At 41.2% G+C, this 27,931-nt stretch overlaps 2 protein-coding genes across 4 annotated transcripts; both read right to left on the bottom strand.

Moving 5' to 3' along the window:
• Window positions 1-236: 236 nt before the first annotated feature.
• LOC134758213 (uncharacterized) lies at window positions 237-7,750 on the bottom strand. Of its 3 annotated transcripts, XM_063704766.1 has the most exons (5): window positions 6,819-7,750; window positions 6,213-6,285; window positions 5,946-5,986; window positions 5,329-5,483; window positions 237-676 (listed from the first exon to the last, which is right to left on the bottom strand). In XM_063704766.1, exons 1-2 carry the CDS (start codon window positions 7,404-7,406, stop codon window positions 6,214-6,216), a joined length of 660 nt encoding a protein of 219 aa, XP_063560836.1. In that variant the 5' UTR covers window positions 7,407-7,750; the 3' UTR covers window positions 237-676; window positions 5,329-5,483; window positions 5,946-5,986; window position 6,213. The 3 variants fall into 3 exon arrangements, with proteins under 3 accessions (XP_063560836.1, XP_063560834.1, XP_063560835.1); XM_063704764.1 differs by lacking the exon at window positions 5,946-5,986; XM_063704765.1 differs by lacking the exon at window positions 5,946-5,986 and having other exon boundaries at window positions 237-587.
• Window positions 7,751-7,799: 49 nt separating this feature from the next.
• On the bottom strand, window positions 7,800-26,624 carry LOC129529615 (uncharacterized). Its single transcript, XM_055375236.2, has 8 exons — window positions 26,497-26,624; window positions 22,197-22,255; window positions 21,704-21,728; window positions 18,673-18,759; window positions 13,679-13,744; window positions 11,618-11,679; window positions 11,119-11,152; window positions 7,800-8,902 (listed from the first exon to the last, which is right to left on the bottom strand). The coding sequence occupies exons 1-8, from the start codon at window positions 26,522-26,524 to the stop codon at window positions 7,911-7,913; spliced, it is 1,353 nt and encodes a 450-aa protein (XP_055231211.1). The 5' UTR covers window positions 26,525-26,624; the 3' UTR covers window positions 7,800-7,910.
• Between the last annotated feature and the right edge of the window lie 1,307 nt (window positions 26,625-27,931).

The raw sequence follows: 27,931 nt of genomic DNA, 5'->3' as shown, positions 1-27,931 counted from the left end.
GTTAGAGACAAACGTGGTGGGAATGGAAAGCCACGCACAGTCACTAGCGCCTCTGGGGGAGAATGGATGTGGCTGGTGAGAGAACAGGGGCCCAGGGAGAGTCCGGCACCAACCCGGGGGGGAGCCCAGTGGGTGTGAGCACCCCCACTTTAGAGATGAAGTGATGGAGACATTCAGATGTTTAACCCCTTGTTCAAGATTCCATACTTGATAAATGGCAGATCAAACTCCCAACATAAAATGTGGGTCATTTCTTTATTATTTTATTTGTATTGGTTAACAATGATCAGCCATGCAAGAATAAATGATTATTGTAAAATCTGCAAACAATGTAGATATGTAGAGAATCCCTTCCTTGGAGCTTGACCTTGTCAGACAGGTATAGATGAGTGTTCGGGGGCAGCCGTAAAAACTGCCAGAGACTGGGCTGCTTATAACAGAAACGCATGGTCTCCCAGAAGCCCACATTCAAGGTGTCCAAAGGCCTGGCTCCTGGAGGCTCTGGAGGAGAGCCTGTTCCCTGTCTCTCAGCTTCTGCCGGTTGCCAGCAAGTGTTGCCGTTCATTCACTCCAGCCACTGCCTCCATCTGCACACAGCAAAACAGCATATCCTGAAGTGCTCAACCTTATAGCCATTATTTTTAAATATCCGGAACATACAGGACCGTGGGAGTGGCTGTTGGAGAAATTTTCATGAAGGAAGAAAGATTACAACTAAGTTTTAAAATGCTAGTTTTGTTTGTTTTGTCTTGGAGAGGAGGTAAAAGTGGGAGTAAAAATAGGGAGTTTGGTGTAAGGTGGGAAAAGCAAAGGATCCCCGCATGGATGGGCTGGAGGGTGTGATGGGAGAACAGTGAGAAGTACGTTTGGGGAAGCAATTGGAAATAGTAGCTAAGCTTAATCACAATCTATCAAAAGGGACTTATTGAAGAATTAATGTGTGACTAGGAACAGGGAGGTTATGGGCTTGTCAGCTCGACAGTGGGCACTCAGTTCCACTAACAAATGCTGCCCGTGTGGGCAGACAGAATGATGGACAGACAGAATGATGGGCAGGCAGATGAATGCATGGGCTTTACGTGAAACAGGTCCACTTGGTTGCTGACAAGATACTGTTTTAAAGTTCCATTTTGCCATACTTCGAACAGCTTGTCATTAGCTCAATTTAGCCACATGTAAAATCACTAAGGCAGACTTCCAGAGTTCCCACATGAAAATCAAATGTAAACCAGCTGTGACCTGCTTCAACACCATCATCGGGAGTCAGAAGTTGAACTCTTTTTTGATGTTTAAAGCCTGCATAATATTCGCTGTATTATTATTCAGCATATTACTATTTCCTTCGTGATGGAAATTTGGTTTATCCCATTTTTCTATTCTATCAAAACACCGCTACATAGAAAATCCCCATGTACATATTTCTCCTAATTGTGGAAATAGTTTACATAGAAGACTCTAGACATGGGATGAAATTCCCAGGTTATTGGAATTTTAAAATAGATAGGTACTTCCAAATTGACCTCTTACAAATTATATGAATTCATAAACTTCCAACTGTTATGGAGTTACCCATTTTGAGAAATCTGTGCTAAAAGGACCCAAACAATGCTGATGACAATGATCAGGATAATAAGTGCGCTGGGAAGACAACAAAATGATTTAGATCTTAGACAAGTCATTCTAGGTGTCTCCACTGTTTCAGTTCTTGCGTTCGTTCATTCTTGTGCTTTTTCGTTTTACCAAATAAAATAGCTCCTTGATGTCATATGAATCCACGCTATGCTTAATGAGTATTGGTTAGTAAAATGCCTATAACTAGTAATCTTCATCTATGCAATTAAATATTAATTCATAAAACACTTCAAATGTAAACAATAATTAGTAAATGAAAAGTACATAATACCTCAATTAGAAAAAAATCACTCCATTAAAAAGACATTATTTGTGTGATAAAAGAGATTGCCATTTTTGTATTTTTCTACAAGGTTAAAGAAAACTAAGTCAACTTATACAAGTGAATTTTAAAAGACTTTAGGGCGGGCATGGTGGCTCACGCCTGTAATCCCAGCACTTTAAGAGGCCGAGGAGGGCAGATCACCTGAGGTCAGGAGTTCGAAACCAGCCTGACCAACATGGTGAAATCTCATTTCTACTAAAAATACAAAAAAATTAGCCCAGTGTGGTGGCACGTGCCTATAATCTCAGCTACTTGGGAGGCTGAGACAGGAGAATAGTTTGAACCTGGGAGGCAGAGGTTGCAGTGAACCAGGATCGTACCATTGCACTCCAGCTTGGGCAACAAGAGCGAAACTCCATCTCAAAAATAAATAAATAAATAAATAAATAAATAAAAGCCTTTAACCCAGAATGCTGAGTAAATTGGCCAAAAATGCTAACCTACGCATTTCAATACTATAGGAGTTGCATGGGTAGAAATAACTAGATGAAATACTTCTGGTATTTCACCTTCCCAACCCACATGAGCCAGTGTTTTTTCTGTGAATAACAAAAACAGCAGAATTTACTTGCCTATCCATAAGAGGTTACCACTTCTGTGTGTTCCCCTGAAACAGGTGGTGGCTGGGTGAGAAGGTGGACGGCACTAGGGCAGGAGATGGGGGCTCCAGTATCGTGGGCGAGCTTCCTAAACCTCTGCAACTTTCAGCCCCTAAATGGGATGAGCCATCAGAATTTTTAGCACAATGCCCAGAACAAAGTAAGGATTTGACAAATGACGCCTCTCTCCACATTGTTCTGTCATCAGCCACCGCGTCCTGTACCTCCAAGCCCACTGGGCTCCGGCTGTTTCCATCACATGCAGAATGACTCAGAGCCTGGCCTCCAGCCACCCTCCTGGCCTTTCTGCTTCTCACTCTGCCACTGGCTCCTCATGGACCAGCCTGGGTGTCCTCAGACATACCACACACTTCACTGTGGGAGTCACGCAGCCCTCACTGCTCCTTCGCCAGGGAGCCACGGGGCTTTCCTCCTCAGGAGGACTCTGCAAGCAGCTGGATGAAGGGCCCTCCCGTCTCTCATCCTTCCTTAATTTTTGTCGCAGCTCTCCTTCCTTCCACTCAGTGCAGCGCACACTGATTGATCCTCCATCTTCCCCAAAAGACAGGAACAGCATGAGCAGTAGAGAGTAGATTCCAATGATAGAAAAAATAGTCAGTGATTTCTCATTTCCATTGATCATCAATGAAGAAAATGTATCCTGAAGGTCATGTACCTCCTATGGGGCTGCTGCATCCTCAGCCTCCTGAATTTCAGCCCAGCACCTTCCTCCCCAGCACAGCAACAGGTCAGCCCTTACCAGCATCCCTCTCTTATTGCCTTTGTGCAGAGCCAGCACCAGGGCCAGGGGAGGCCTTGGGATTGTCCCTCCCCAGCAATCTGTGAAACAATCCTTTATGTCACCAACAAAGCACAGCCTTATGCACCGGTGGTCAGTCCCTCCCAACACCTCTGTCACTGTAAAGCTGGCAGGCAACCCTCCAAGGTTGGCCTTCCCAAGCACTGCACCTCTAGGTGACAGAGCACGTCCTTACCTTGAGGCCTGGGCGCCCAGTCTATCCTATCCAATGAGCGAGCTGTGGAGAAGGGGGGATTCCGGGTTAAGGGGTGACTAGCAGGGCTCCTGCTTTTATGTTGCCCTGTTGGGAAGGCTATTAAAGAAACACAAAGTGCTAAGCAGTGAGGATAGAACATGTTTTCATTATTTAAACCAATACATTCCACAGATGGAATAATAAGAAATGCTACAACCAAGCTAACTGAATCCAACAGCATATCAAAAAGATAATCCACCATGATTCAAGTGGGTTTCATACTAGGGATGCAGGGATGGTTTAACATACGCAAGTCAATAAATGTGATACATCACATAAATAAAACTAAAAACAAAAATCACATGATAATCTGAATAGATGCAGAAAAAGCCTTTGACAAAATCCAGCATTTCTTTATGATTAAAACCGTTCATCAAAATCAGCATAGAATGGACATACCTTAAGGTAATAAAAGCTATCTATGACAAACCCACAGCCAACAGTTTCCTGAATGGGGGAAAGTTGAAAGCATTCCCCCTGAGGACGGGAACAAGACAAAGATGCCCACGTTCACCACTTCTCAACACAGTGCTGTTCACTACAGCATTGGTTATAAGAGCAAGACTGGAAACAGAACAAATGGATACCCATAGCGGGGTGCTTAAGTAATTTTGGGAATAGTCATGGGGTGCAGTACTTTATAGCTCTGAAACAATACAATGGATTTACATTTGAAATGTGGAATGATAACTAAGGTGCATTGCCCAGTGATATATGCAGAGGTACAGAGGACTTTGTGTAAACACATTCACACATCAGCCTGCATTCCAGGTGCATGCTTCTATTTGCACATAGATTGCAGGGATGATATGCAAACAAAAATGTTGACTTGGTGTTTGGAAGTTCAGAGTGGAAGGGAAACTTCCTTGCTAACCTTTTATGATATTTAGAGTTTCTAAATGTGAATACATAATACATTTAGAAATCTTAGTTAATAAGAAAAGCCTCTGTTCCTGGCCTCTTGCTGGCACATGTCTGGTGGAAATGGGGCTGTCATGCTAATGTGTGCAAACTGAGAAAAATCCAAGAATGGGAGTCTGCTTTTTTCATCATACAAATAATTGTTAATAGAAATAGTATGATAATTGCTCATTGATATACCATGCATATTCTATTAGATAATAATAAATTTCTGAAATTTGAACTATACTTACACATGGAAATTGAAATATATGGATGAAACATTGTGGCTTATATAGGCAATTGTTTTATTGGCATTTTACAAACTGATCATCATTCCTCATGGCACGGGTCTATGTGATATTAAGTAGCTTGTTATGCTTGGGAAAGGCAGTGATGACCACAAGAATGACTTCAACTACTAAAGTACAATGGAGATTTCAACAATGTTTTGTTTAATATTTAAATATTTCATTGTGCTCCCAGGCTTTTTCTCACCCTAATAGCTCTCATCCATATCATGTGGGTCCCATTAATACAGATACCTCTGAATGCACCACTCTTCCATTATATCCAGTCAATTGCTGGTTACCTTGGGCCTACAACTGGGGGAGGGCAGGGGCTGCTGGCCACCTCCTCATCTACAGTAAGAGTCAATGAGCAGTTAAATGGATACTGAAAACCATTTATCCTGCTGGAGTGAGAAATAAATGGTTTCTTTCAATAGCGTGGTAAAATGCATCTTTTCCAAACTATTTATATGACTCAAGGCCCATCTCAATTTCAGATGTGGTTAGCCTCAATTCCTGATTCTCACCAAGGTGTGTAATGTCATCCACGGCCCAGTGCAGAGGAACACAGGTGCTGCCGTCAGACTGCCAGGGTCCGATCCCGCCTCCTCACTCACCCCGGGAGATCCCTTTAAGCCAGGAGTCAACAGTGAGGCTGGAAACATGAGTGCTTTTTAAAGTCCTGAAAGTTCAGAGGCAGACTGTCAATTTCTCCTCCACCCCTGGGCACATACCAGGAGAACTCTGTCTCCAGGTTGAAGGAAGTGCCTGTGAGAGAGTTGTGTCCCTCAGATTCTGTTCACCACAGGTGACACTCGATGCAACCCCAAACCTCTTCTGCACAATCCCAAGGGGTGCTGACTAATCCAACCCAAAGGCTGTGATGTTTGGCAGAGGCAGAAAAGAAAAGGCCAGGTGTTCTGGGAAAGACCACCTTTAAATAACACAGCACCCTCATAGCCCAGAGAGACAGTTCTAACTATTATGCCAATAAACCCGGAAAAGACCAAATCCAATATGACACATATTTCCTGTTTCGTTTTGATTTCATGCCCCCTCCCTTAACCTCCCAAGCAGCATGGATACCCCGAAGGCCCCTGGGAACTCTCTCCAATTGGATCTTACGTGGAAAGTAGTTACCTACCTACAAATCCCCATCATCAGATATGCTCTCCACAATCAAATCTTTAGAAACACAAACACCAGGATAAGTCATTAGAGAGAGGCCCACCCACTCCTCCCACCCTAGCTGAAGCCATGGTGCTTCGCACAGGATCCCCTGGTGTTTCCTCTGGGCTCACAGATATCCCTACAGCCTCTCTGGACATTGTTTTATACTTGCAAAATCATTTGCTCTCACCAGACCCCAAATCCTCCTTCCCAAAAGGAGCCCAGAATCAGGTTTCTGTACCCTAGAGATGGCGCTTTTTCCTCAGGAAGTGAGTTCTTTCAGGGTACGTATCATTCTCCAGTGTCAATGGCTCCTGCAATTATAGAAAAGAAAACATTAGGAGGGTGAAATGATGCCATACACGTCACACAGATCTGATAGTCTCTCGACAACTTGAGAGAGAAAATAAGAAGGGGTATAGTGATTGAGTCAAAGGTCGAAGTCCCCCAAAACTGGCACGGAAGACACCTGTGGAAAAGACAAGACCTTTTCCCACAGAATTTATCTTTAAAGTGTATCTAGATTGGCAGTTTCACAACTCTTAATCCATGGGGGAAAACTGCTGTGGAGGGAAACACCTCTGCATTGCAGTGGATCGTGGATGCTGCCATCTACCACACCCCAGTGTGCCTGGCATGGGTTGGTGAGAGGCTGCCAATCAATAGCACCACACCAAGGGAATTGCAGATGTCATAAATAGTCCACATTGGCAGATGTTCATGTCTACATTTGATTAAACTGCAGATGACATCGATAATGCACACCGGCAGATGTTCATGTCTACATCTCATTGGAAAGAAGCCAGGAAAGTAACATTTATGTTCAAGACAAAGAAAAGTGTCTTACATTGGCAGCATCTTCTTTTTTACCGATGTCTTGTACAGTGTCCTCATTAGCAATGTCATATACAGCGTCCTTATTAGCGAATTCGTATACAGCATCCTCATTAGCGATGCCATATACAGCGTCCTCATTAGCGATGTTGTATACAGCGTCCTCATTAGTGATATCGTATAGAGCGTCCTCATTAGCGATGTCATATACAATGTCCTCATTAGCGATGTCATATACAGCAACCTCATTAGCTACGTCTTGTAAAGCATCCTCATTAGCGATGTCATATACAACGTCCTCATTAGCGATGTCGTATACAGCGTCCTGGTTAGCGATGTCTTGTACGGTGTCCTTATAAGCAATGTCGTCTACAGCATCCTCGTTAGCATGCCTTGTGGGTGTCATTAGCGATGTCATATACAGCATCCTCATTGGTGATGTCTTATATGGTGTCCTCATTAGCGATGTTGTGTACAGCGTTCTCGTTAGCAATGCCTTGTACAGTGTCCTCGTTAGCGATGTCATATACAGTGTCCTCATTAGCGATGGCTTGCACACTGTCCTCATTAGTGATGTCGTGTACAGCATCCTCGTTAGCATGCCTTGTATGGTGTCATTAGCGATGTCGTATACAGCGTCATAATTAGCGATGTCTTATACGGTGTCATCACTAGCGATGTTGTGTACAGCGTCATCGTTAGCGATGCCTTGTATGGTGTCCTCATTAGTGATGTCGTATACAATGTCCTCATCAGCGATGTCATATATAGCGTCCTCATTAGCGATGTCGTATACAGCGTGCTCACTAGCGATGTCTTTTTTTTTATATATATACTTTAAGTTTTAGGGTACATGTGCACATTGTGCAGGTTAGTTACATAAGTATACATGTGCCATGCTGGTGCGCTGCACCCACTAACTCATCATCTAGCACTAGGTATATCTCCCGATGCTATCCCTCCCCCCCACCCCCACCGCACAACAGTCCCCAGAGTGTGATATTCCCCTTCTTGTGTCCATGTGATCTCATTGTTCAATTCCCATCTATGAGTGAGAATATGCGGTGTTTGGTTTTTTGTTCTTGCGATAGTTACTAGCGATGTCTTATACGGTGTCCTCATTAGCAATGTCGTGTACAGCGTCCACGTTAGCGTGCCTTGTCGGTGTCATTAGCAATGTCGTATAAAGCGCCCTCATTGGTGATGTCTTGTACAGTGCCCTCATTAGCGATGTCCTGTACAGCCTCCTCGATAGCATGTCTTGTACGGTGTCATTAGCGATGGCGATGCCCTGGGCGGCGTCCTCGTTGGCGATGCCCTGGGCGACGTCCTCGTTGGCGATGCCCTGGGCGGCGTCCTCGTTGGCGATGCCCTGGGCGGCGTCCTCCTTGGCGATGCCCTGGACGGCGTCCTCCTTGGCGATGCCCTGGACGGCGACCACGTTGGCGATGCCCTGGGCGGCGTCCTCGCTGGCGATTCCGTGGGCGGCGTCCTCGCTGGCGATGCCGTGGGCGGCGTCCTCGTTGGCGATGCCCTGGGCGGCGTCCTCGTTGGCGATGCCCTGGGCGGCGTCCTCCTTGGCGATGCCCTGGACGGCGTCCTCCTTGGCGATGCCCTGGACGGCGACCACGTTGGCGATGCCCTGGGCGGCGTCCTCGCTGGCGATTCCGTGGGCGGCGTCCTCGCTGGCGATGCCGTGGGCGGCGTCCTCGTTGGCGATGCCCTGGGCGGCGTCCTCGTTGGCGATGCCCTGGGCGGCGTCCTCGTTGGCGATGCCCTGGGCGGCGTCCTCGTTGGCGATGCCCTGGGCGGCGTCCTCGTTGGCGATGCCCTGGGCGGCGTCCTCGTTGGCGATGCCCTGGACGGCGTCCTCCTTGGCGATGCCCTGGACGGCGACCACATTGGCGATGCCCTGGGCGGCATCCTCACTGGCGATTCCGTGGGCGGCGTCCTCGCTGGCGATGCCGTGGGCGGCGTCCTCGTTGGCGATGCTCTGGGCGGCGTCCTCGTTGGCGACGCCCTTGTCGGCGGCCTCGTTAGTGATGTGGTGTACAGTGTCCTCGTTAGTGATGTCGTGTACGGCGTCCTCATGGGGAGCTAGAAGAACACAGAGTTAAGGTCAGTGCCCTGGTGGTGGAGACTGTGAATCACCCAGGGGCTTGCTTGGTGTGATGCATGGAGGTGGCTGATCACAGCATGGGCCAAGCTGATGCTGGGACATCCTCCCAGGTGGACCTGCACTAGTGAAGCTAAGGGATGTGGCTCAGAACACTTTCTGCTGTGGGAATCATTTTCCAGGTTCAGGTATGCATTATCCGGTGAAATGGGGAAATATAAAAAATAAAAATTGACAAATTCATGAAAAGCCTTCCATGAGTGCAAGTGTGAGTTTTTTATCCACTTTACATTCAGTATGCATTCACACATACAAAATATTTTTACAAGAAATCAGAAATTTTAATTTTTGTCAGTTATGTTAAATCTAACTTAGCTGCCAACATAAAGATTCTATCTCATTTACTTGGTCTCGAGAAAATCTAGCACATAGTAAGTAGACCAAAATGTTTATTAAATGAAAACACAGAGCAGAGATAGGGGGGGCTGCTAGGCAGACTGGGTTGCACCTGATTACCTGGATGATAATAAACTGCACAAAACCTCGGTCAAATTAATATTGAAACTGCCTTTTGCTTGGGCTCGTTTCCCTTGCGGAAGAAGGATGACCAAGAAGATGAACAGGAAAGAAATGAGAAACAGAGGCCTTTGCTTAGTAGCTAAAGGCCACCTTCTGTAACATGAAATAGTCTGCAAGTGGCCTTGAACTCTGCCGTGATTTAGTGACAGAGTTCCCTCATGTCTTCTACCCAGGTTGAAGTCCAGCAAAATCGTGACTGTCCTCTTTACAACTTGCGAGACCACACTGCTTCTGCATTTGCCTGTTGTATGTATGAGATTTACACTTGTTTTAAAGCAACATTTTGTTTCAGTTGGGCTGGTGGCCATACCCGGCACTAGCCAGTCAATAGTGAGATGGCTCCTCATGGAGGAGGCTTGGCTTGAGGCTGAGGGTCTTTAACCCACATATACAAGACAGTTGCCACTAAGGGATGGAAGCCAGGCTAATAACCAAGTGCCACACAGAGTTCCTATCTGTTCCTCCTCACCATTTTCAGCTGGCAGGATTTGAGCATTTTAGGGCTTGGGAAGATAGTATTACTAAATCTACTAAAATACATCACCCAACCTTATAGACTTTGGCCAGTTGCTGAGCAAATTAACTTCACAACTGAAGTGGGCCACACTGGCCTTTGTGGTCCCCCACTCCTCTTAGAATTTGTGAGCGTGGGGCCTACTGGAGGGTGGGAGGTGGGAGGAGGGGGTGGATCAGGAAAAATAACTGATATTAGGCTCAATATATGGGTGATGCAATAATCTGTACAACAAACTCTCATGACACACATTTATATATGTAGCAAACCTGCACATCCTGCACATGTACCCCTGAACTTAAAAGTTAAAAAAAAAAAGGGATCTGTGAGCTGAGCCAAACACCTGGGGATCTTTGTGCTTTTGACACACTGATGACTATGCCTGTCCGTGGGGAGATGAGCCTATAACTGCCCTGGGTTGTGTGACCACGGAGGCCACTTTATGATGATGGGCAGTGTCTGGGGCCTTTTGGGCTCATTGCTTTAGGGCTTCTACATGAATGCTGGACTCCCTGTGTGGTGGTGAACACCCCATGACTAAGTGCATGTCAGCGTCAGCACTGGCCCACACTCCTGGGTTCGTGTTTTCACTTTTTCGTTCAGGAACTCGGGAGCTGGGGCCACTCCCTTGGCCCTTTAGGTTCTCCACCTGAGCAGTGGGGTAATAAGGCAGACCCGGGGATGGCTCTGGTGAGGGTGGAGGAATCACTGTACAGAGAGAGTAGAGCGGGGGTGGATTTTATTGTTAGAAGTGGACACTGGTGATTGGGTTGTATAAGTGGGAAATCTCTCCTGAGCAAACACACAGCCTCACCTGTACAGAAACACACACATTCACACCACACGATGCAGCCTCACACAAGACACCACCAATCCTCAAGCACCCAACTCAGCACCACCCAAAAGGGAGCACAGCTGCTTCCTCAAAATTTGGCCATAATTTTTCCCTGGGGAATTCAGGTTTTAAAAAAAACACTTCCCCTATACTTATTCCTATCACGATCCCAGGATCAGGGAGGCTCTTCACATTGAAACTAGGCAAGGATGCCACACCTTTCTTGGCATCCAGATTGTTTTCTTGGCAAGTGATTCCAGAATACTTACTAGATTCATGCCTCAGAGGGGCCACCTGCACCACCTGCAATACAGAAACAAAGCTTTTTGAGGGGTATGTCATGTTGTGGATTGTTTGCACAAGGCTCTGTTTCTCTCAATGAATACCGAAAACTTGATCAGAAAGTGTAGTCAACTTCAAGGCCTCCAAAACAAGGGTAGGATACACACTGGAAAAGACATCAGCTTCTGGATGGTGGATCTCTCAGGTCCACGTAGGTTGGCAAGTGCAAAATACTGAATCCAAGGAGAAGACATTGCTTCCAAGGACAAGGACCCCAAGGATACAGTCTACAACCTGAAGCCGTCATAGCTAAATGCCATTTTGGATTACATATCAGTTGCTAAGAGTCACTTCTTCCTCCCCCTCAGAAAACTGCATTTAATACCTGTCATGGACATTGTCATTTTTTCACATGTAAAGTCAGTTGAAAAAGAAAGACACCAAGAAAGGAACATTTCTATTTCAGAGAAAGCAAGGCAACCTTACCCTCGCGTTGACTGGCCTCTCTCCATCTCCTCTGTCCTTGTGAACTAGAGACTCCTCAGAGGCTAGGAGGACACAGAGCAACGGTTAGTCATAGATGCTTTTGTTCATGAGTTATTCAGGGAGCTCTGCTTAATGTGGACAACAGGACAGTGTGTGTGGATGTGTTTCATTAAAAGCACAGCTTGAGCTCCTGCTAGAAAATCTTCCCTCGTGGAAAGACAGGCAAGAACGAGGAGCTAAGGAGCAAGAAATAGAGTCCCTGGCATTTTGCTGATGGCAACTTAAGGCAATGGGAATGAGTCAGTCTACAAATGGTACTGAAGCACATGCTATAGTTTGATGAGAGTCCCACTGCTCACACTGTGAGGTTTGAAACCCAGCTAAATGGTTTTCTAAACCTGTAAAAACAATATTAGCTTGCAGGATTTATGTCCCAAGACTACTTTTACCTCTGAGGATCCACAGTGGCTGTCACTGCAGTTGTGTATTTTAGCATTTTGCACTTGAATAAAAGCAAAGTTTAATAGATAGATCGGATTCAATTCTAGGCAAAACAGTCTATGGTATTTATTCACTAATCCTTTGTTATAACTGCTGATGGGAGAATTAGAAGTACTGAAATTATATCTTTTAAAATTAATTAAAGCATAATTATTAATCACACAATATTTTTTCATCCAGGCCTCCTTTTCTTTGTCATGCATGCATATTAATTGAGGATGGAGAATATCTACGCTTGTTCAGGCCAGCCAACATACGACAGTTTACTTCAAGAGAGGAGACATGGGTTGAATGCTGGTGTGTTTTAACTCTGCAGCGCAAACAGTTGCAACAAGTGTGGTGAACTAATCACCAGATGGCCCTTTGCTGCCTTATTTGTCATTGTGCCTTACATGTAGCTTGCAGGATTTGATTACGCTTATGTTTTGTGGTGATCATACTTTCAACTATTCCTAAAATACTGCTTCAGTCTTATCTGTTTGGGGTCAACTGCTGAGGATTTCATACAAATTAATGAAGTTTGTGAATCTAAAGTTCTACACAAAGGTGGAAATATTTGCAAATCATTTATCTTGTAAGAGACTAAAATTTAGAATATATTTTAAATATATTTAAGATATATTCAAAAATCTACAACAACAAATTAACTAAATAAAAATCAGACAACTCTATAAAAATGGGCAAAAGACTTCAACATATATTTCCCTAAAGAAGATACAGCCACAGACAGTAGCACAGGAAAAGCTGCTCAGGATCATTAGTCATTAGGGAAATGCAAATGAAAAACACAAGCAGCCACCAATATACACCTACTAGGATGATTTAAAGGAAAATAAGTGTGAAGAAGGACGTAAAGAAATTGTAATCCCGATACATTGATGGTAGAAATGGATAAAGTTGCAGCCACTGTGAAAAACAGTTTGCAGTGGCTCAGAAGGTTCAATACAGAACCCCTGTTGGACCCAGGAACTCTACTGTTAGGCACCCCAAAGAATAGAGAACAGAAATCAAACAGATGTTTGTATACTAATGTTTATAGCATCACTTTTCACAGGAGCCAAAAGGTGGAAATAATCCAACCATCAGTGAACAAATGAATGTAATAAAAGCAAGGTGGTCTGCATGCAATGCTACATCATCCATCTGTAAAAAACGAACATAATTTTGATAGATGATACAACATGGGTGGACATTGAGAACATTATGCTTAGTGAAATAAGCCAGACACAAAAGGAATATATTGTATAATTGTAATTACATGAAGTGCCTAGAATAGTCAAATTCATACAAGAGAAAGTGGGATAGGAATCACCATGGGCTGGAAATAGGGGGAAGGTGCTATATTACTTATTGTGGACAAGGTTTTGTAAGAAATCATCAAAATTGTGGGTGTAGATAGTGGTGTTGGTTATGCAACCCTGTGAATATATTGAATGCCATGGAGTGCACACTTTGCTTAAAAGGTTCAAATGATAAATATTGTGTTATATATATTTCCCCACGATAGAAAACACGCACAGCCAAGCCCAGATGCCAGTCTTGTTAGCTGCCTTCCTTTACCTTTAAGAGTGGGCTGAAGCTTGTCCAATCTTTCAAGGTTGCTGAAGACTGTATGATAGAAGTCATCTGCATTGGGAAAGAAATTAATGGAGAGAGGAGAAAACTTGAGAATCCACACTACTCACCCTGCAGGGCCAAGAACTCTGTCTCCCATGCATTGCTGACCCGTCTCAGTATTTCCTGTGACCACCTCCTTTTTCAGCTGAAGACTTTGCACCTGAAGGGGTTCCCAGGTTTTTCACCTCGGCCCTTGTCAGGACTGATCCTCTCAACTACTGACCATTTCACCTCCATTCATGTCCATGCCACATCAGGCTGTGTTGTCTAGATGGAATGAATCTACCCCAAATGTCCCTTTCTGGAGGAAGCCACCATTACGCTGTACCTCCAAGCATAATGGTACGTCCACACACACCAAGGCACCTCGCTCATGCAAGGTGTGTGTCCTCTAACAAAGTTTCACGCTCTAAACCCAGATAACTTTTCAAACCCAAGTTCTGTTGATTCCCCTACTTTGGGTGCTCCATAGATGCTCATTTGTCTACTAAACACTGCCCCAGGCAATTAAATATTCCAAAGTGACCAGCAGAATTTTTATGTTAATTCTGACATTGCATTGTTAGTACAAGTGTTTTTCCCCCTTCAAATTTATGTCTTTGTTACTGATAAATGTAACTGATAATGCATTTTTCAGCTATGTTGCCAAGCATATTTATATAAAAATATACTCAGATTGTTTTCAGAATTTGACAAAGATGATAGCAACAACGATAATCTCATTTGTTTTATACTAATCTTTATGTGTTACTTTCATCATTTCTTACATATTGGGGCCTACCATACATTGTACGGTGAAATTAGTGCTATGCATCATGGTAGAAATATAAATTGGCAAAAGTAATTTAGAAAACAGTTCTCTTGTTTCTTAAAAAAATTAGGCTGGGTGTGGTGGCTCATGCCTATAATCCCAGCACTTTGGGAGGCAGAGATGGGTGGATCACCTGAGGCTAGGAGTTTGAGACTAGCCTGACCAACACAGCAAAATCCTGTCTCTACTGAAAATACAAAAATTATCCAGGCATGGTGGTGTGTGCCAGTTGTCCCAGCTACTCGGGAGGTTGAGGCACGAGAACTGCTCAAACCTGGGAGGTGGAGGTTCCAGTGAGCCAAGATTGTGCCACTGCACTCCAGCCTGGGTCTCAGAAAAAAAAATTTTTTTTTGACCAAAATGTCATTATGCATTACATGACTGTATATGAATGCTCAAAGCTACATTACTCATCAAAGAAAATAACAAAACAATTAAATGTCCATTAACTGATAAATGAATAAACACTATCTGTATGAGTAGACACAGCAGACTATGAAGGAAAACACATGACCAGCACGTGCTAACATGTCAATTAACTTCAAACATAGTATGCTAAATGAAGGAAGTCAGATTCCAAATATATATATATATGTCCATTTCTATTAAGCAAGTGGGAAATTTGTGGAGATGGAATGTCACAGCAGTATTGCTTAGGGCTGGAGATGGGGGTGGGGATTAACTGCCAGTGCGCAAGAGAGAATTTGGGTGAGGGAAACATATTTAAATTAGATCGTGGTGATGGGTGCACACAGTATCAATTTAATAAAGCATCAAATTGTAGACCTTTTCAGTGGGCAAACTTTATGGTGGGTTCACACCCAATATAGGTGTTAAAAATAAATTAATGTTACGGAAATTCTTGTCGGGTTTTTAACAAGCCAAGAGATATGCTGTGAAAGCAGCATTAATTCAAATGGTTGTCACAGGTCACTTAAAGTTAATCAGATGGTTGTCCTACAAATATAGGGTGAATGTTATTCATGAATTTCCTGAATCTATTGCAATAATCACATTTTTTTCCATTAAACTCTTGAGGTAGCTAATTTTATTTATTGCATTTTCAATGTTAATCTACTATTTCATATATTGAGATTAACTCACATTAGTCAGAATTTACAGTATTTTAAAATATCACAGAATTTAATTTACCTTATCTGGTTTTGGTTTCAAGACTATACTAGCCATTTCATTTAATTGTACATGTAGGGTATTCTAATTTATGGAAAACTATTACATCTTCCTTCTTTTTTTTTTTTTTTTTTAGAAATTACTTCTAGGGATCTATATGGTAGAGTCCATGGAGAATTGTTTTAATTCTTCATTCACGTCTTCAGTGGGTATAGGATTGGTCATATTGGTCATAGTTTTCTGCTCGGATTTCAATAAGAAACTTGTGGAAGAACCTGAAGGGTGGGATCTTTGAGGGAGCCTAAGACAGAGCAAGACAAGCTAAGAAGGAGGGCAGTGCCACAGCAGAAGTGCCATTGATGCCCCCTTGCCTAGATTGCGGAAGAGACATCCAGCTGTAGACACTGAGGTGCAGGAAAACAATGGAGCACCATCAGAGAAAGCAGTGCCCAGGAACAAGGAGGCACTGATGGTGGCAAGGGGCAAAGACAGCTGCCACAAGGCTGTTCACATGAGGGTCTCAGGCTGCATAGACACCCACACCAGCTGAGGGGTCCTGGTTTTCATAAAGTGTGTGGCTCAGCCAGGCCACCAACAAGCAGTTCACAAACAGTAGTAATATGACACTTTCCAAAGACCTTACTTGAGTAACACGGTGATCCTCACAAATTTCCAATCAGGATGGTCGCACAGTTCCTCCTGCTTTAGGACTCAGAGCCTGCCCGTGGTCACAGTGGATAGGTGCAGACTCTGAAGATGCACTTTGGTCAGAGACCCCGCTGAACTCTGTCTAATGAGGACCTCTGTCCTGTCTGCTGACCACCGGTCAGAGGTGCAGGCTGCAGTGGGGAGTAAGAATGCCACCTTCTCAATGTTGGGAAAACTCCCTGCCAGAACTGAGAATGGCCCTTTCTAAGCAGAAGGCAAGCTCAGACTAAAGAAGGAGGCCGAACACATCAGGTTGGCAGATTGCCAAAGATTCACTCAGGGAGAGCCCACATCCTGGGCCATCTTGGGTGGTGGCAAGATGAGGTAGACAACTGCTTTTGCAACACATACCTGACAACAAAAAATCAACAACTGTAAAAGAGCCACAAAATCCCCAAATATTTGCAAATTAGCAATGCACTTTTAAATAACTCATGGGTTAAAGAAGAAGTCTCAATAGAAAATTAAAAATACTTTTAACTACATTAAAAGAAAATGTGACTTGGCAAGATTTCTGGATGTAGCAAAAGCAGTCCTTAGAGGGAAATCTATAGCATTGGATGCAATATACTAAAAATCACAAGACCTAAAATCAGTAATATCATGTTTCAATTAGGGAACTGTAGAAAATAGAGGAATGCAATGGAAAGCAAGTAAAAGTAATACACAACATCACAGAAATCAATAAAATTAAAACACTCAAATCATCAGAAAATCAATAAAACCAAAAGCTGGTTCTTTGATATGCTCATTACAATGAATGAATTGATATGCAGGCTAACCAAGAAAAAGAAGATAACACAAATGACCAATTTCAGAAATAAAAGAGGAGCCATCTCTACTGAACTGTTAGGCATTAAAAGGAATATCATGAACAGTTCTATGACCGCAGTTTGATAACCTCAGTGAAATGTATCAATTCCTTGAAAGGCAATCTTCCCAAGGTCATGCTAGGATCCTAATTTGAATAATCTTATGTCTATTAAATAAGTTGAATTCACATTAAGAGCATTCCGAAAAAGAAAGCACCAGGCCCAGATGGTTTCTCTCATGAAATCTACCGAATTCTTCAACAGGTGAATAAAAAGACAAAAATTCATTTAATGCAATATTATTTGGTGATTTAATGTGCCATTTTTTGCCATTAAGGCATAAAAAAGACATGAAAGCAGCTAAAGCGTACATCAATTTAGTGCAATAAATTCATCTGAAAAAACTACATAATATATGATTCCAACTATATGACATTCTGGAAAAGACAAAGCTGAAGCGATAGGGAAAATATTAATAGTTGCCAAGGTTTCTGGAGAAAGAGGACAGAGATTAATGAGAAGAGAGGATTTTTAGGGAAGTGAACATTTTCTTTATGAGACCATAAGGGTGAACATAATGTTTTAAATATTTCAAAATTCATATATATGTATAACAGAAAGAATGAACATTATGCAAATGTAGGCTTCAGATAATAATGTATCAATATGTTCTCATTATTCTAGCAAATGTACCACAGTAATGTAAGATGTTACTAATAGGTGAAATTAGGAAGTGAGGGTGAGGAGACAGAATAATATGGGAACTTCGTGTATTATATACTCAATTTTTATTTATTTATTTATTTATTTATTTATTTATTTATTTATTTATTTATTTTGAGATGGAGTTTCACTCTTGTCACCCAGGCTGGAGTGCAATGGCATGATCTTGGCTCACTACAACCTCTGCCTCCTGGGTTCAAGCGATTCTCCTGCCTCAGCCTCCTGAGTAGCTGGGATTACAGGCACCTGCCACCACACCCAGCTAATTTTTTTGTATTTTTAGTAGAGATGGGGTTTCACCATGTTGCCCAGGCTGGTCTCCAACTCCTGACCTCAGATGATCCGCCTGCCTTGACCTCCTAAAGTGCTGGGATTATAAGTGTGAGCCACCACGCCCGGCCATATGCTCAGTTTTTATGTCAATTTAAAACTCTCTAAAGAAATATATTAATTGAAAAATAATAATATAGCACCACTCTTTCAGGGAGATCCATGCTTATGTTTAACAACCAGGTAAGTTCTAGACATTAGCTTGAAACATTGTCTATCATTAAACATGAACCAAAATGGACTTTTAAGTAGATATTTACTTTTGTGGTTGTAGCAATATTTACTCACCAGGCAAATTAGAATCCTGACACATTAAAAAATATGGCTTAGTCTCTTCATAGTTTCCTCTTACATATGGGACACTGAATACTCCCCGCAATTGCTATTCTTGAATCAACTTAATTAATGAACTTCCACAGTACCTTCTTGTGGGTACCTCTTCTTCTTTACCCGGGAGCCAGGAGGTCTCCGACACTGGTTGGTGTGCACAGCATATCTTCTTGTATTCTCTATCAGAGAAGATGCTGGTTAATGCATTTACAATAGATAGGGCTGTTGACATCTTGCTGACAGAAGACCAGAGGGAAAATAGTGATAATCTGTTCTAAGTTTAAACTTATGATCCTTTTCTTTACAGGCTTCCAAGCAGAGCCCACTGAATCAAAGTTGGGTTTCAGGAAGATCACAGAGTTCAGTGAGCACTCAACACCTCTATCAGACAGACTGCGTGGGCAGTGCCTTCCTGGAGAGGAGAACACAGCAGGATGACTGTGAGTGCAGGGCTGGTGCAGAGTGGGGGCCCGGATTCAAATTCCACTAAGCCATGTGGACCTGGCAAGCTCATGTCCTCCCTCTGCCCTCAGTTCTCTGCACTGTCATAATGTAATTTTAGCAATACTTTTTAGGCCCTATTTAGGCCCTACTTCTTAGTATCACAGTACAGGGCTAAAAAATCATTAAATACAGGAAAACCTTAGAGAGGACTGGTACTTCAATAATGTTCTCTAAGTGTTTACTACATGCCAGGAGGAATAAGCTGGACACTTAGCAGTGGCGGAATATGGAGGGGGAAGTTGGATGGCTCCGGGGCAGTGGAGCATGCTTTCCTGTTCAGCTTTTCCGTGGGCATGATGCCTTATGGTTTATGGAGAACAGCAGCCCTGCAGGGGGTGCAGAGGAGGGGCTGTGGCTGAGATTTTACACTTGAGGGTGCTGACATTCAGAGATGATAAGTGACGAGCAGAACCTCAACCCCGCTGAGTGAAGGACCTGAGATGGGAAATGTATTTGGTTCCCTAGAGAGAGAGATTCCTGAAAAACTGCCACCTCTTCCTCACGCCCTGTGCCAGAGACCCAAGAGACCCCTCACTGTCTTTCTCCAGTCCTCCTAGCCCAAGGTGTGTGGGTGGACAAAGGTGATGCTCTGGAGGAAATGCCTGAGATAAGGACAGGTCCTTAATGATAAAGAATTCTCCTTCCTCTTTCAGATCCTTCACCTCCCCAGTATGACAGCTTAAAGGCTGTCATCTCTGTGGCCTGCCTCTCCTTTCCCTTCACCCTGCCAGCTGCCTCTCAGTGACTGTCTCCTCCAGTGACTACACTGAGGGACCAGGGACTGCTTGCCTCCCGAGGCTGCTCAGACCTTCCGACACTGCAAAATGATTGCCAAAAGATGGGTCTGCAAAAAGTAACTTCCCTTCCACTGATCAAACCTGAATATGCAAGCTACTGTGAATTAACTGGAAAAGTGGCCGTGTGGGCTGGTGCTTTGGTGATTTAATGAATAAAGTCTGCAACCCCCACTGCCTCCTTGACTATTGATCAGAGCTGCCTGCAATAAGGTCTGGCTAAGAATGGGCAGCGGCTGCACCAGCTCTGGGTAAAATTTGACCTAAAATGGCCAATCTCATTCACTAACCTCACCATAGTCTCATGGGTTCAATGGACCTGTCCAATCCTTTGCTCTGTTCTCTCCGTCACCTTCCTGTGTAATTTTCCTCCACCACGCACATAATAGAAACATGGCACAGGGGAGCTAATCACCTCCTTTATCCCCCACTTCAGGCTCACACAGAAGTTTATAGTAAAAGCCTTTTCAAATGACTGCTTTAACTGCTGCTACAGCATGTGTCATCAGTTGAATGGAATCTGTCATGTGACTTTAAGCAACCCTTTGTTGAGAGACAAGATTCAATACTAGGGACAGTATTCTAGTGTACTACATCATTGATTTTATGTTATGAAGATCATCATTTATTGAAAATGTGTAAATAACGAAGCCCAGCCTTACTCTTCAATGCTGTGTGTGTAAATCCACTGAGTGTGCTGACCCCCATGCTTGTACCCACCTGCTAACACAGAAAGGGTCCATTCAGAAGGGAGGCTCAGCTCCAGCACTGAGGCTGTCCACACCAGCTTCACAAGAGAGTTGCCACAAGGACAACGGATACCCGGATAACAACCAAATGGTAATTTGAGTACTTAATGGTCATGATCCCTAAAGTGTGTAGCTCAGAGGGCTTGTGGTGATAACTCCATCAAGACTCTAAAGCATCTCCCCAATTCTTATTGGACTTGATCCATGTCTTGAGGAGACCCAGCTATGACACGCAGGCACCACATTGTCCTACTTAGTGCCTCCCTTAGTGTTTCAGAACCTGTGATTTGATCAGAAACATGGGCTTTCTATGTTGGTTTCACACTAAGGACTATGTGACACCTGCAGGAAGATGCCTACATAGCTACCTGGATTATGAGATCATGAGGCTCTCTTATGTGAGGGATGGCGTTTGGGATCTCTGCAGGAGTGGGTAATTCTAGGCATAGAGGGTGCTGGAACTCCCTTGCATGGTGAATAGTGATCTCTTCACTGGCTGATAAATAGAGGTTGTAGTTCAGGCCTTCAACATTAGCGCCGTATGAGTAAACATTTTGACTCTTCACTATGCAGCAAGTGAACCAGGGCACATTTATGTATGTGGCTTAGTTTCTCCATCTGGCATGTGGGCTCAATAAACAAGCTCACAACATATGGGCATGATGATGATGAGGTGTGAACTAATGCAAGTAAAGTATGTGGTCTGATTTGTTAAATTAAGAAAAATGGCATTGAGATTTGTGCTGGGTAAACACATTTTTTTCCTGGGGGAAACACACATAGACACACATTCACAAGCAAATCATGCAGACGTGCACACAGACCACCTCACCCCACCCCCGCCCTAATACACACATACCCACACACAACCTAATGTGAACACGTTCCCAGAAACTATACATAGATAAAAAGAGTATGTCACCTGGAAAACCAGTTTCTTTTACTCTACCCCACATCCTCATTCCCACCAGATGTCTTGGATCATGGAGGCTCTCCAGACAAAAGCCAGCAGTTAAGCTCCAGATTTCCCATAGAATCCTTTTCTAAGAACCAGTGAGTGATTCCAGAATACGTACCATTGAATGTGCTCCCTGAAGTCACCTGTAATTAGAGAAGGAAAACACTCTGAGAATCAGGCTATGCTATGGATGGCTCACACAGGTCTTTTGTTCACTTGGAAACTCTGGGTAACCAAGATTGGAAATAAGGTTCAAGTCAAAAGCCCCAACTCTAGAGTAGAGTTCCCTTAGGAAAGCACAGGGGCTTTTCTGGAAGAATGTTTCTGTCTAGGTAATTTTTGAGTAGCAATTGCAGAATTCTTATCTAAAGTGGAAAGCTTGTTCCTGAAGAAAACATCCCTTAACACGCAGTGTACTGTCTGACACTGCCAATTTTGCATGTCCTCTGGAATCAGGTGTCAACTGGTAAAATACACCTCCTCCATCCCCAAGGAAATATTATCTAACATCTATAATGTAGTGGATAATTTTCCCATAGCTGATATCAACTGAAAAATAAAGGATCCAAGAAAACAACATTTACATCTTAGGCAAAGACAGGCTACTTTACCTTGGTAGTAGAGTAGGTCTCCTTTTTCACACGCTTTTTGGAAGGCTTCTTCGAGTCACCTAGGGGATGTGGAGGGACACAGCATGGCTGTCAGTTCATTGGCAGTGCTACTCATGAATGACTCAGGGACTGGAACTTAGGGGTGTGCCTGGTTAACAAGCATGGAATGAGCTTCTCCTGGACCATCTTCTTCATGGACCAAGGAAGGCAAAGAAAGAGCAGCAAGGAAATGAGAGTAGAGCCCTTGGCTTTCCAGGTAATGGCAAATGAAAGCAACGTGAAATAATCGAACTCCAAATGAACAAATGCTAAAATACATGCTAGGATTCAACCACAGCATCCTGTCACTTCTTCAGACCCTTTAAAAGCCCAGCAGGACTGCCACTACCTTCTTGACATCTACCAAGTCCCTTTCAACCTCCACAGACCCACATACACTGCTACTGCATTTATCATGGAGGGTATAGGGTTCTGCCTTGTTTATGTGTGAATTTTTTAAAAACTAGATTTAATACCATGCACCAGCATTAATTATATTTATTTCTTTTCTTGGTTATGAAAATAATCAGTCAGGCATTGTGGCTCACACCTGTAATCCCAGCAGTTTGGAAGGTGGAGGTGGGCAGATCATTTGAGGTCAGGAGTTCGAGACCAGCCTGACCAACATGGTAAAACCCCATCTCAACTAAAAAAAAAAAAACAAAAAAACCCCAGCTACTCAGGGGGCTGAGGCAGGAGAATCCCTTGAACCTGGAGGCAGAGATTGCAGTGAGCTGAGATTGCACCACTGCACTCCAGCCTGGGTGACAGAGACTTCATCTCAAAAAATAAAAAAATAAAAAATCAGGCCAGGTGTGGTGGCTCATGCCTGTAATCCCAGCACTTTGGGAGGCCGAGGCGGGTGGATCATGAGGTCAGAAGATTGAGACCATCCTGGCTAACAGAGTGAAACCCCGTCTCTACTAAAAACACAAAAACTTTGCCAGGCATGGTGGCACGTGCCTGTAGTCTCAGCTACTCGGGAGGCTGAGGCAGGAGAATCGCTTGAACACAGGAGGCAGAGGTTGCAGTGAGCTGAGATCATGCCACTGCACTCCAGCCTGGGCGACAGCGCAAGACTCTGTCTCAAAAAAAAAAAACCTCCCCTAAAAATAATCAATTATTAAAGATTAGAAAATACTGAAATACTTATATTTTAAAATAACCACTATAACCATACATTTTCCGTTCAGTCTTCCTTTGCCCTGTGTTTGCAGTCATCATGTGAGGGGCTGCCTATGTTCAGCCCAGGCAACCCACAGCGAGAGAGGGCAGAGCGCGGAGATGGCCCCTGGTGAGCACTGAGGCTCTTCAAACCAGCTGCCGAGGGAGTTGCAAGCAGGGTGACACATGAGGTTCATTATTTAATGGTATTTTGTGTTCTTACTTGTCCCCAGTTTGTGTAGCTCACAGACTTTTTTTTTTTTAACATTTCTATAGGGGTCATTTGAAGTTCATAACGCCATCAAACATCAGTACAGGGTCTTCCCATTATTTACCGGCTTTGGGACATGTGCTGAGGAGTGACCGCGCACTGAAGGAATGTGACCGGTTGCCCCAAGTGTTGTCCTCCAACTCAAAATCCGCAACCAGTTCAAAAGGATTTGGGCTTTTATGTGCCTTTCACATAAAGACTATGACACAGCTAAGCTATTCATGTACTAATACCTGCCCTGAGCTGTGTGACCACAGACACCACCCTATAATGTGGCCAGTGTGTAGGAACTCTACAGGCTCAGATCATTCCACACATACATGCAGATGTTGGAACTCCCTTGCACAGTGACTCATGATCCCAAGGCTGAGTGCTGAGGGCAGGTCAATAGTTCAGAGCCTCAGCACTGGGGCTGTATGCTTGGGTTCCCATCTTGGCTCTTTTGCTGAGGGGCTCATAAGCTTGGGCACATTCATCTCTGTCTTTTTCTGCCCAGCGAAAGGTGATAGTAAATCAATCATGCCATTTGTCTGTGGTGATGGCCGAATGATTTCATGTAGGTAAAGTGTACAGTATAAGTGCTCATGAGGCTTAATTATCAGTGAAATGTCTTGCTTTAGATTTCACAGCTTAGTAAGGCTCAGAGGCTTATTCACGCCCAGGATTCTGAACTCCCAAGTCATTGTTCTATGACATACACCTGCTTGGCCTAAAACCGACCACTTTATCATAATACAGACCCAGTTTTGAAAGAAGCAGATAAAGTTGTCAAAAGCACTGAGTCTGCCTCAGCGCACAAAGGGCATCACCATCTGCCACAATGGCCCAGTGGCCTGGCTGGCACAGACAGTGGCAGAGCAAAGGGCAAGAGATCTCTAATCCCATCACCATGGTCGATAGGGCATCATAGACATTCCAGGGTGAAGGCACAATCCACATTGTGAGGTCCAACTGCTGCCATGTAGACAGGTATGTTTTTACATGTACAGGAAGATCATTGAAGATAAGTGTTTCATATCCATGGTTAACAGATGAGATGACCATGAAATGAACACCAGTGTACTGGGTGGAGCAGCCTATCTATTCAGTCTTCTGCACTAAAACCTGTGAAACAATATCATCTTGCCTTATTTATGAACAAATACAAGTGCCTCTAAACTTAGACAGTTTCCAAGTCATGGAACTGATGAGCACTTAGCTCCTGCAGAGAGCTCTGGATGATGGGTTGGGAGAACAAAGACACTATACATCAAAACAGCATTAACAAGTAAACAGGTTTTCAAAGCTCTCTACATGCAAATTTACACAATTATCCTTTTAATATTTATCTTCATATATATGTACATAATCTACTTGCTTCTGAGTATAAATAAAACTGTATGTTCTTAGTTAATAGTCTCTACCAATTCATTCTATTTATCTTTCTGAGTTGAAATACTGCATCTCATTGGATAACAAAAAAAAATTTGACTAAGACTACACTGGAAAGGTGAGTAGGTTGGGTGATTGACTGTGATTGACAATTCCATGATTCTGGATGACTTCCAAAGCACAAAAATAAATGTGTGTTTTATTTCACATGTAGACAAGACACATACTTATTACTTTAAAAAATTAATATGTGAATGGAAGTGACTTACCACAAATTTATTAAAGTAAATACACATTTCACAAAAAAAGAAGAGAGGAAGGGAAAAACATGTTAAAAACAAAGAGAGGTACATTTTATTGTGTGAAAAGCCTCCAACCCATCCATAGTAGTGTGGCTTTGTTCCAAAGTTTTGGAAAGTAATGATTTCATAGGTTCTTAATTAGGTTAAAAACTGCATTAAAATAGACTTTGCCATATTCTCCCCTGGGGAATAACTTAATATGTGGGGTGGCGGATGGAACGTTGAACGACGCAGGATGTAAAAGGAAATTATATATATATGAAATAATTATACATATTATATATATAATTATATAATATATACATTACATATAATTATATAATATACACATTACATATAATATATAATTATATAATATATATTACATATATTAAATATATAATATATATAATATATACATTATAAATATTATATATAAATAATATATATTATATATTATCTATATTTTATATATTATATATAATATATTTTATATTTTATATATAATATATTTTATATATTATATATAACATATTTTATATATTATATATAACATATTTTATATTATATATAACATATTTTATATATTATATATAATATATTTTATATATTATATATAACATATTTTATATATTATATATAATATATTTTATATATAATATATAATATATAATATCTTATATATATGATATATTTTTATATATTATAATATACATATAATATATATTGTATATTTATTATATGTATATATTATATATTATATATATATATAATTTGGGAATTTGGAAATAAACTGAATCCCAATTCACACTGGGACTACACCAGCTGACACCATGGCTGGCTAATTTTTTCTATTTTCGTAGAGACAGGGTTTCACTGTATTGGCCAGGATGGTCTTGATCTCCTCACCTTGTAATCCTCCTGCCTTGGCCTCCCAAAGTGCTGGGATTACACGCCTGAGCCAAGATACATATTTTTTAAATGAAGAAAAATTTCAAAGGTACTCTGCTTGGTACAATAATCAAATATATAAATTGAGGAATAAAACATAACCATGAAACATATTTATAACTGCATATGGAAAATACAGAGGAGAATTTTTTAAACATCATATTTTGAAAGCATTAACTAGTAATTTGAAAAGATCGCATTTGACAGGCCAGTATGAACATACCTTGAATGCAGCCACACAGATTCCCCATAAGAAAAATCAAAATCAGGGAAAATGAAACCACAAAGGTTCAATCTACTCTGACCTTTGAAAAACTCAGCACAGATAGTAGCACTTAGGACCAAGGGCAGGAGATCCCTAATCCCATCACCATGGCGATAGGGCATAAACATTCCAGGGTGAAGGCACACTCCACACTGTGAGGTCCAACTGCTGCCATGCAGACAGGTGTGCTTTTACATGTACAGGAAGGTCATTGAAGGCTCAGTGTTTTGTTTCAAAAACTGAATGCCAAGCCCACACATTATTATGCTGTGCTTCTTAAAATAAGTTATGAGATGGGAAATAGGGCACCCCCACATATATATATATATATATATATACACATACATAATTATATATAATATAATATATAAAAATTTTTTTCACATCCTGCATCCTTATATTACATACAATACAATATATATAATATATAATAATATATAATTATTATATATATAATATTATACATTCTTATATATATAATTTTATATAAAATATTACATATAATGATATATAATGTAATATTATATATAAAGATATATAATATATATTATATATAAAGACATATAATATATATTATATATAAAGATATATAATACATATTATATATAAAGATATATAATATATATCATACATAAAGATGTATAATATATATTATATATAAAGACGTATAACATATATTATATATAAAGATGTATAAAATATATTATATATAAAGATGTGTAATATATTATAAAATACATAATATATATAATATACATTCCATGTAAGATAATATAATATATAATATATATTATATTATACAAATGTAATATATATAATATAATATATATTATACTGTACAAAATAATATATATTATATATTATATTGTATAAAATAATATATATTATATATTATATTATATAAATATAATATCTACTATATATAATATCATATAAAATAATATATTATATTTATATATCATATTATATAAATATAAGATATATCATATATTATATTATATAAATATAAGATATATCATATCATATATTATATTTACATAATATAATATATAATATGTATTATATTATACTATCTATAATTATATAATATTATAATTATATATAATTATATATAACTATAATTATATATAATTGTAATTATATGTAATATTATATTATATAATAATAAAATATAATATATGATATATTATGATATATATAATATAATATAATATATAATATATCATGATATATATAACACACTATAATTATATATAATATAATATATAATATCATATAATTATATATAATATAATATATAATATCATATAATTATATATAATATAATATATAATATGATATAATGATATGTAATATAATATATAATATGATATAATTATATATAATATATAAT

This window comes from Gorilla gorilla, chromosome 23 (genome assembly GCF_029281585.2).
Source record: "Gorilla gorilla gorilla isolate KB3781 chromosome 23, NHGRI_mGorGor1-v2.1_pri, whole genome shotgun sequence".
Classification (NCBI taxonomy): Eukaryota; Metazoa; Chordata; class Mammalia; order Primates; family Hominidae; genus Gorilla; species Gorilla gorilla.
Note: the sequence above shows the minus strand (reverse complement) of the source record. Positions and strands in the feature narration are given on the sequence as shown.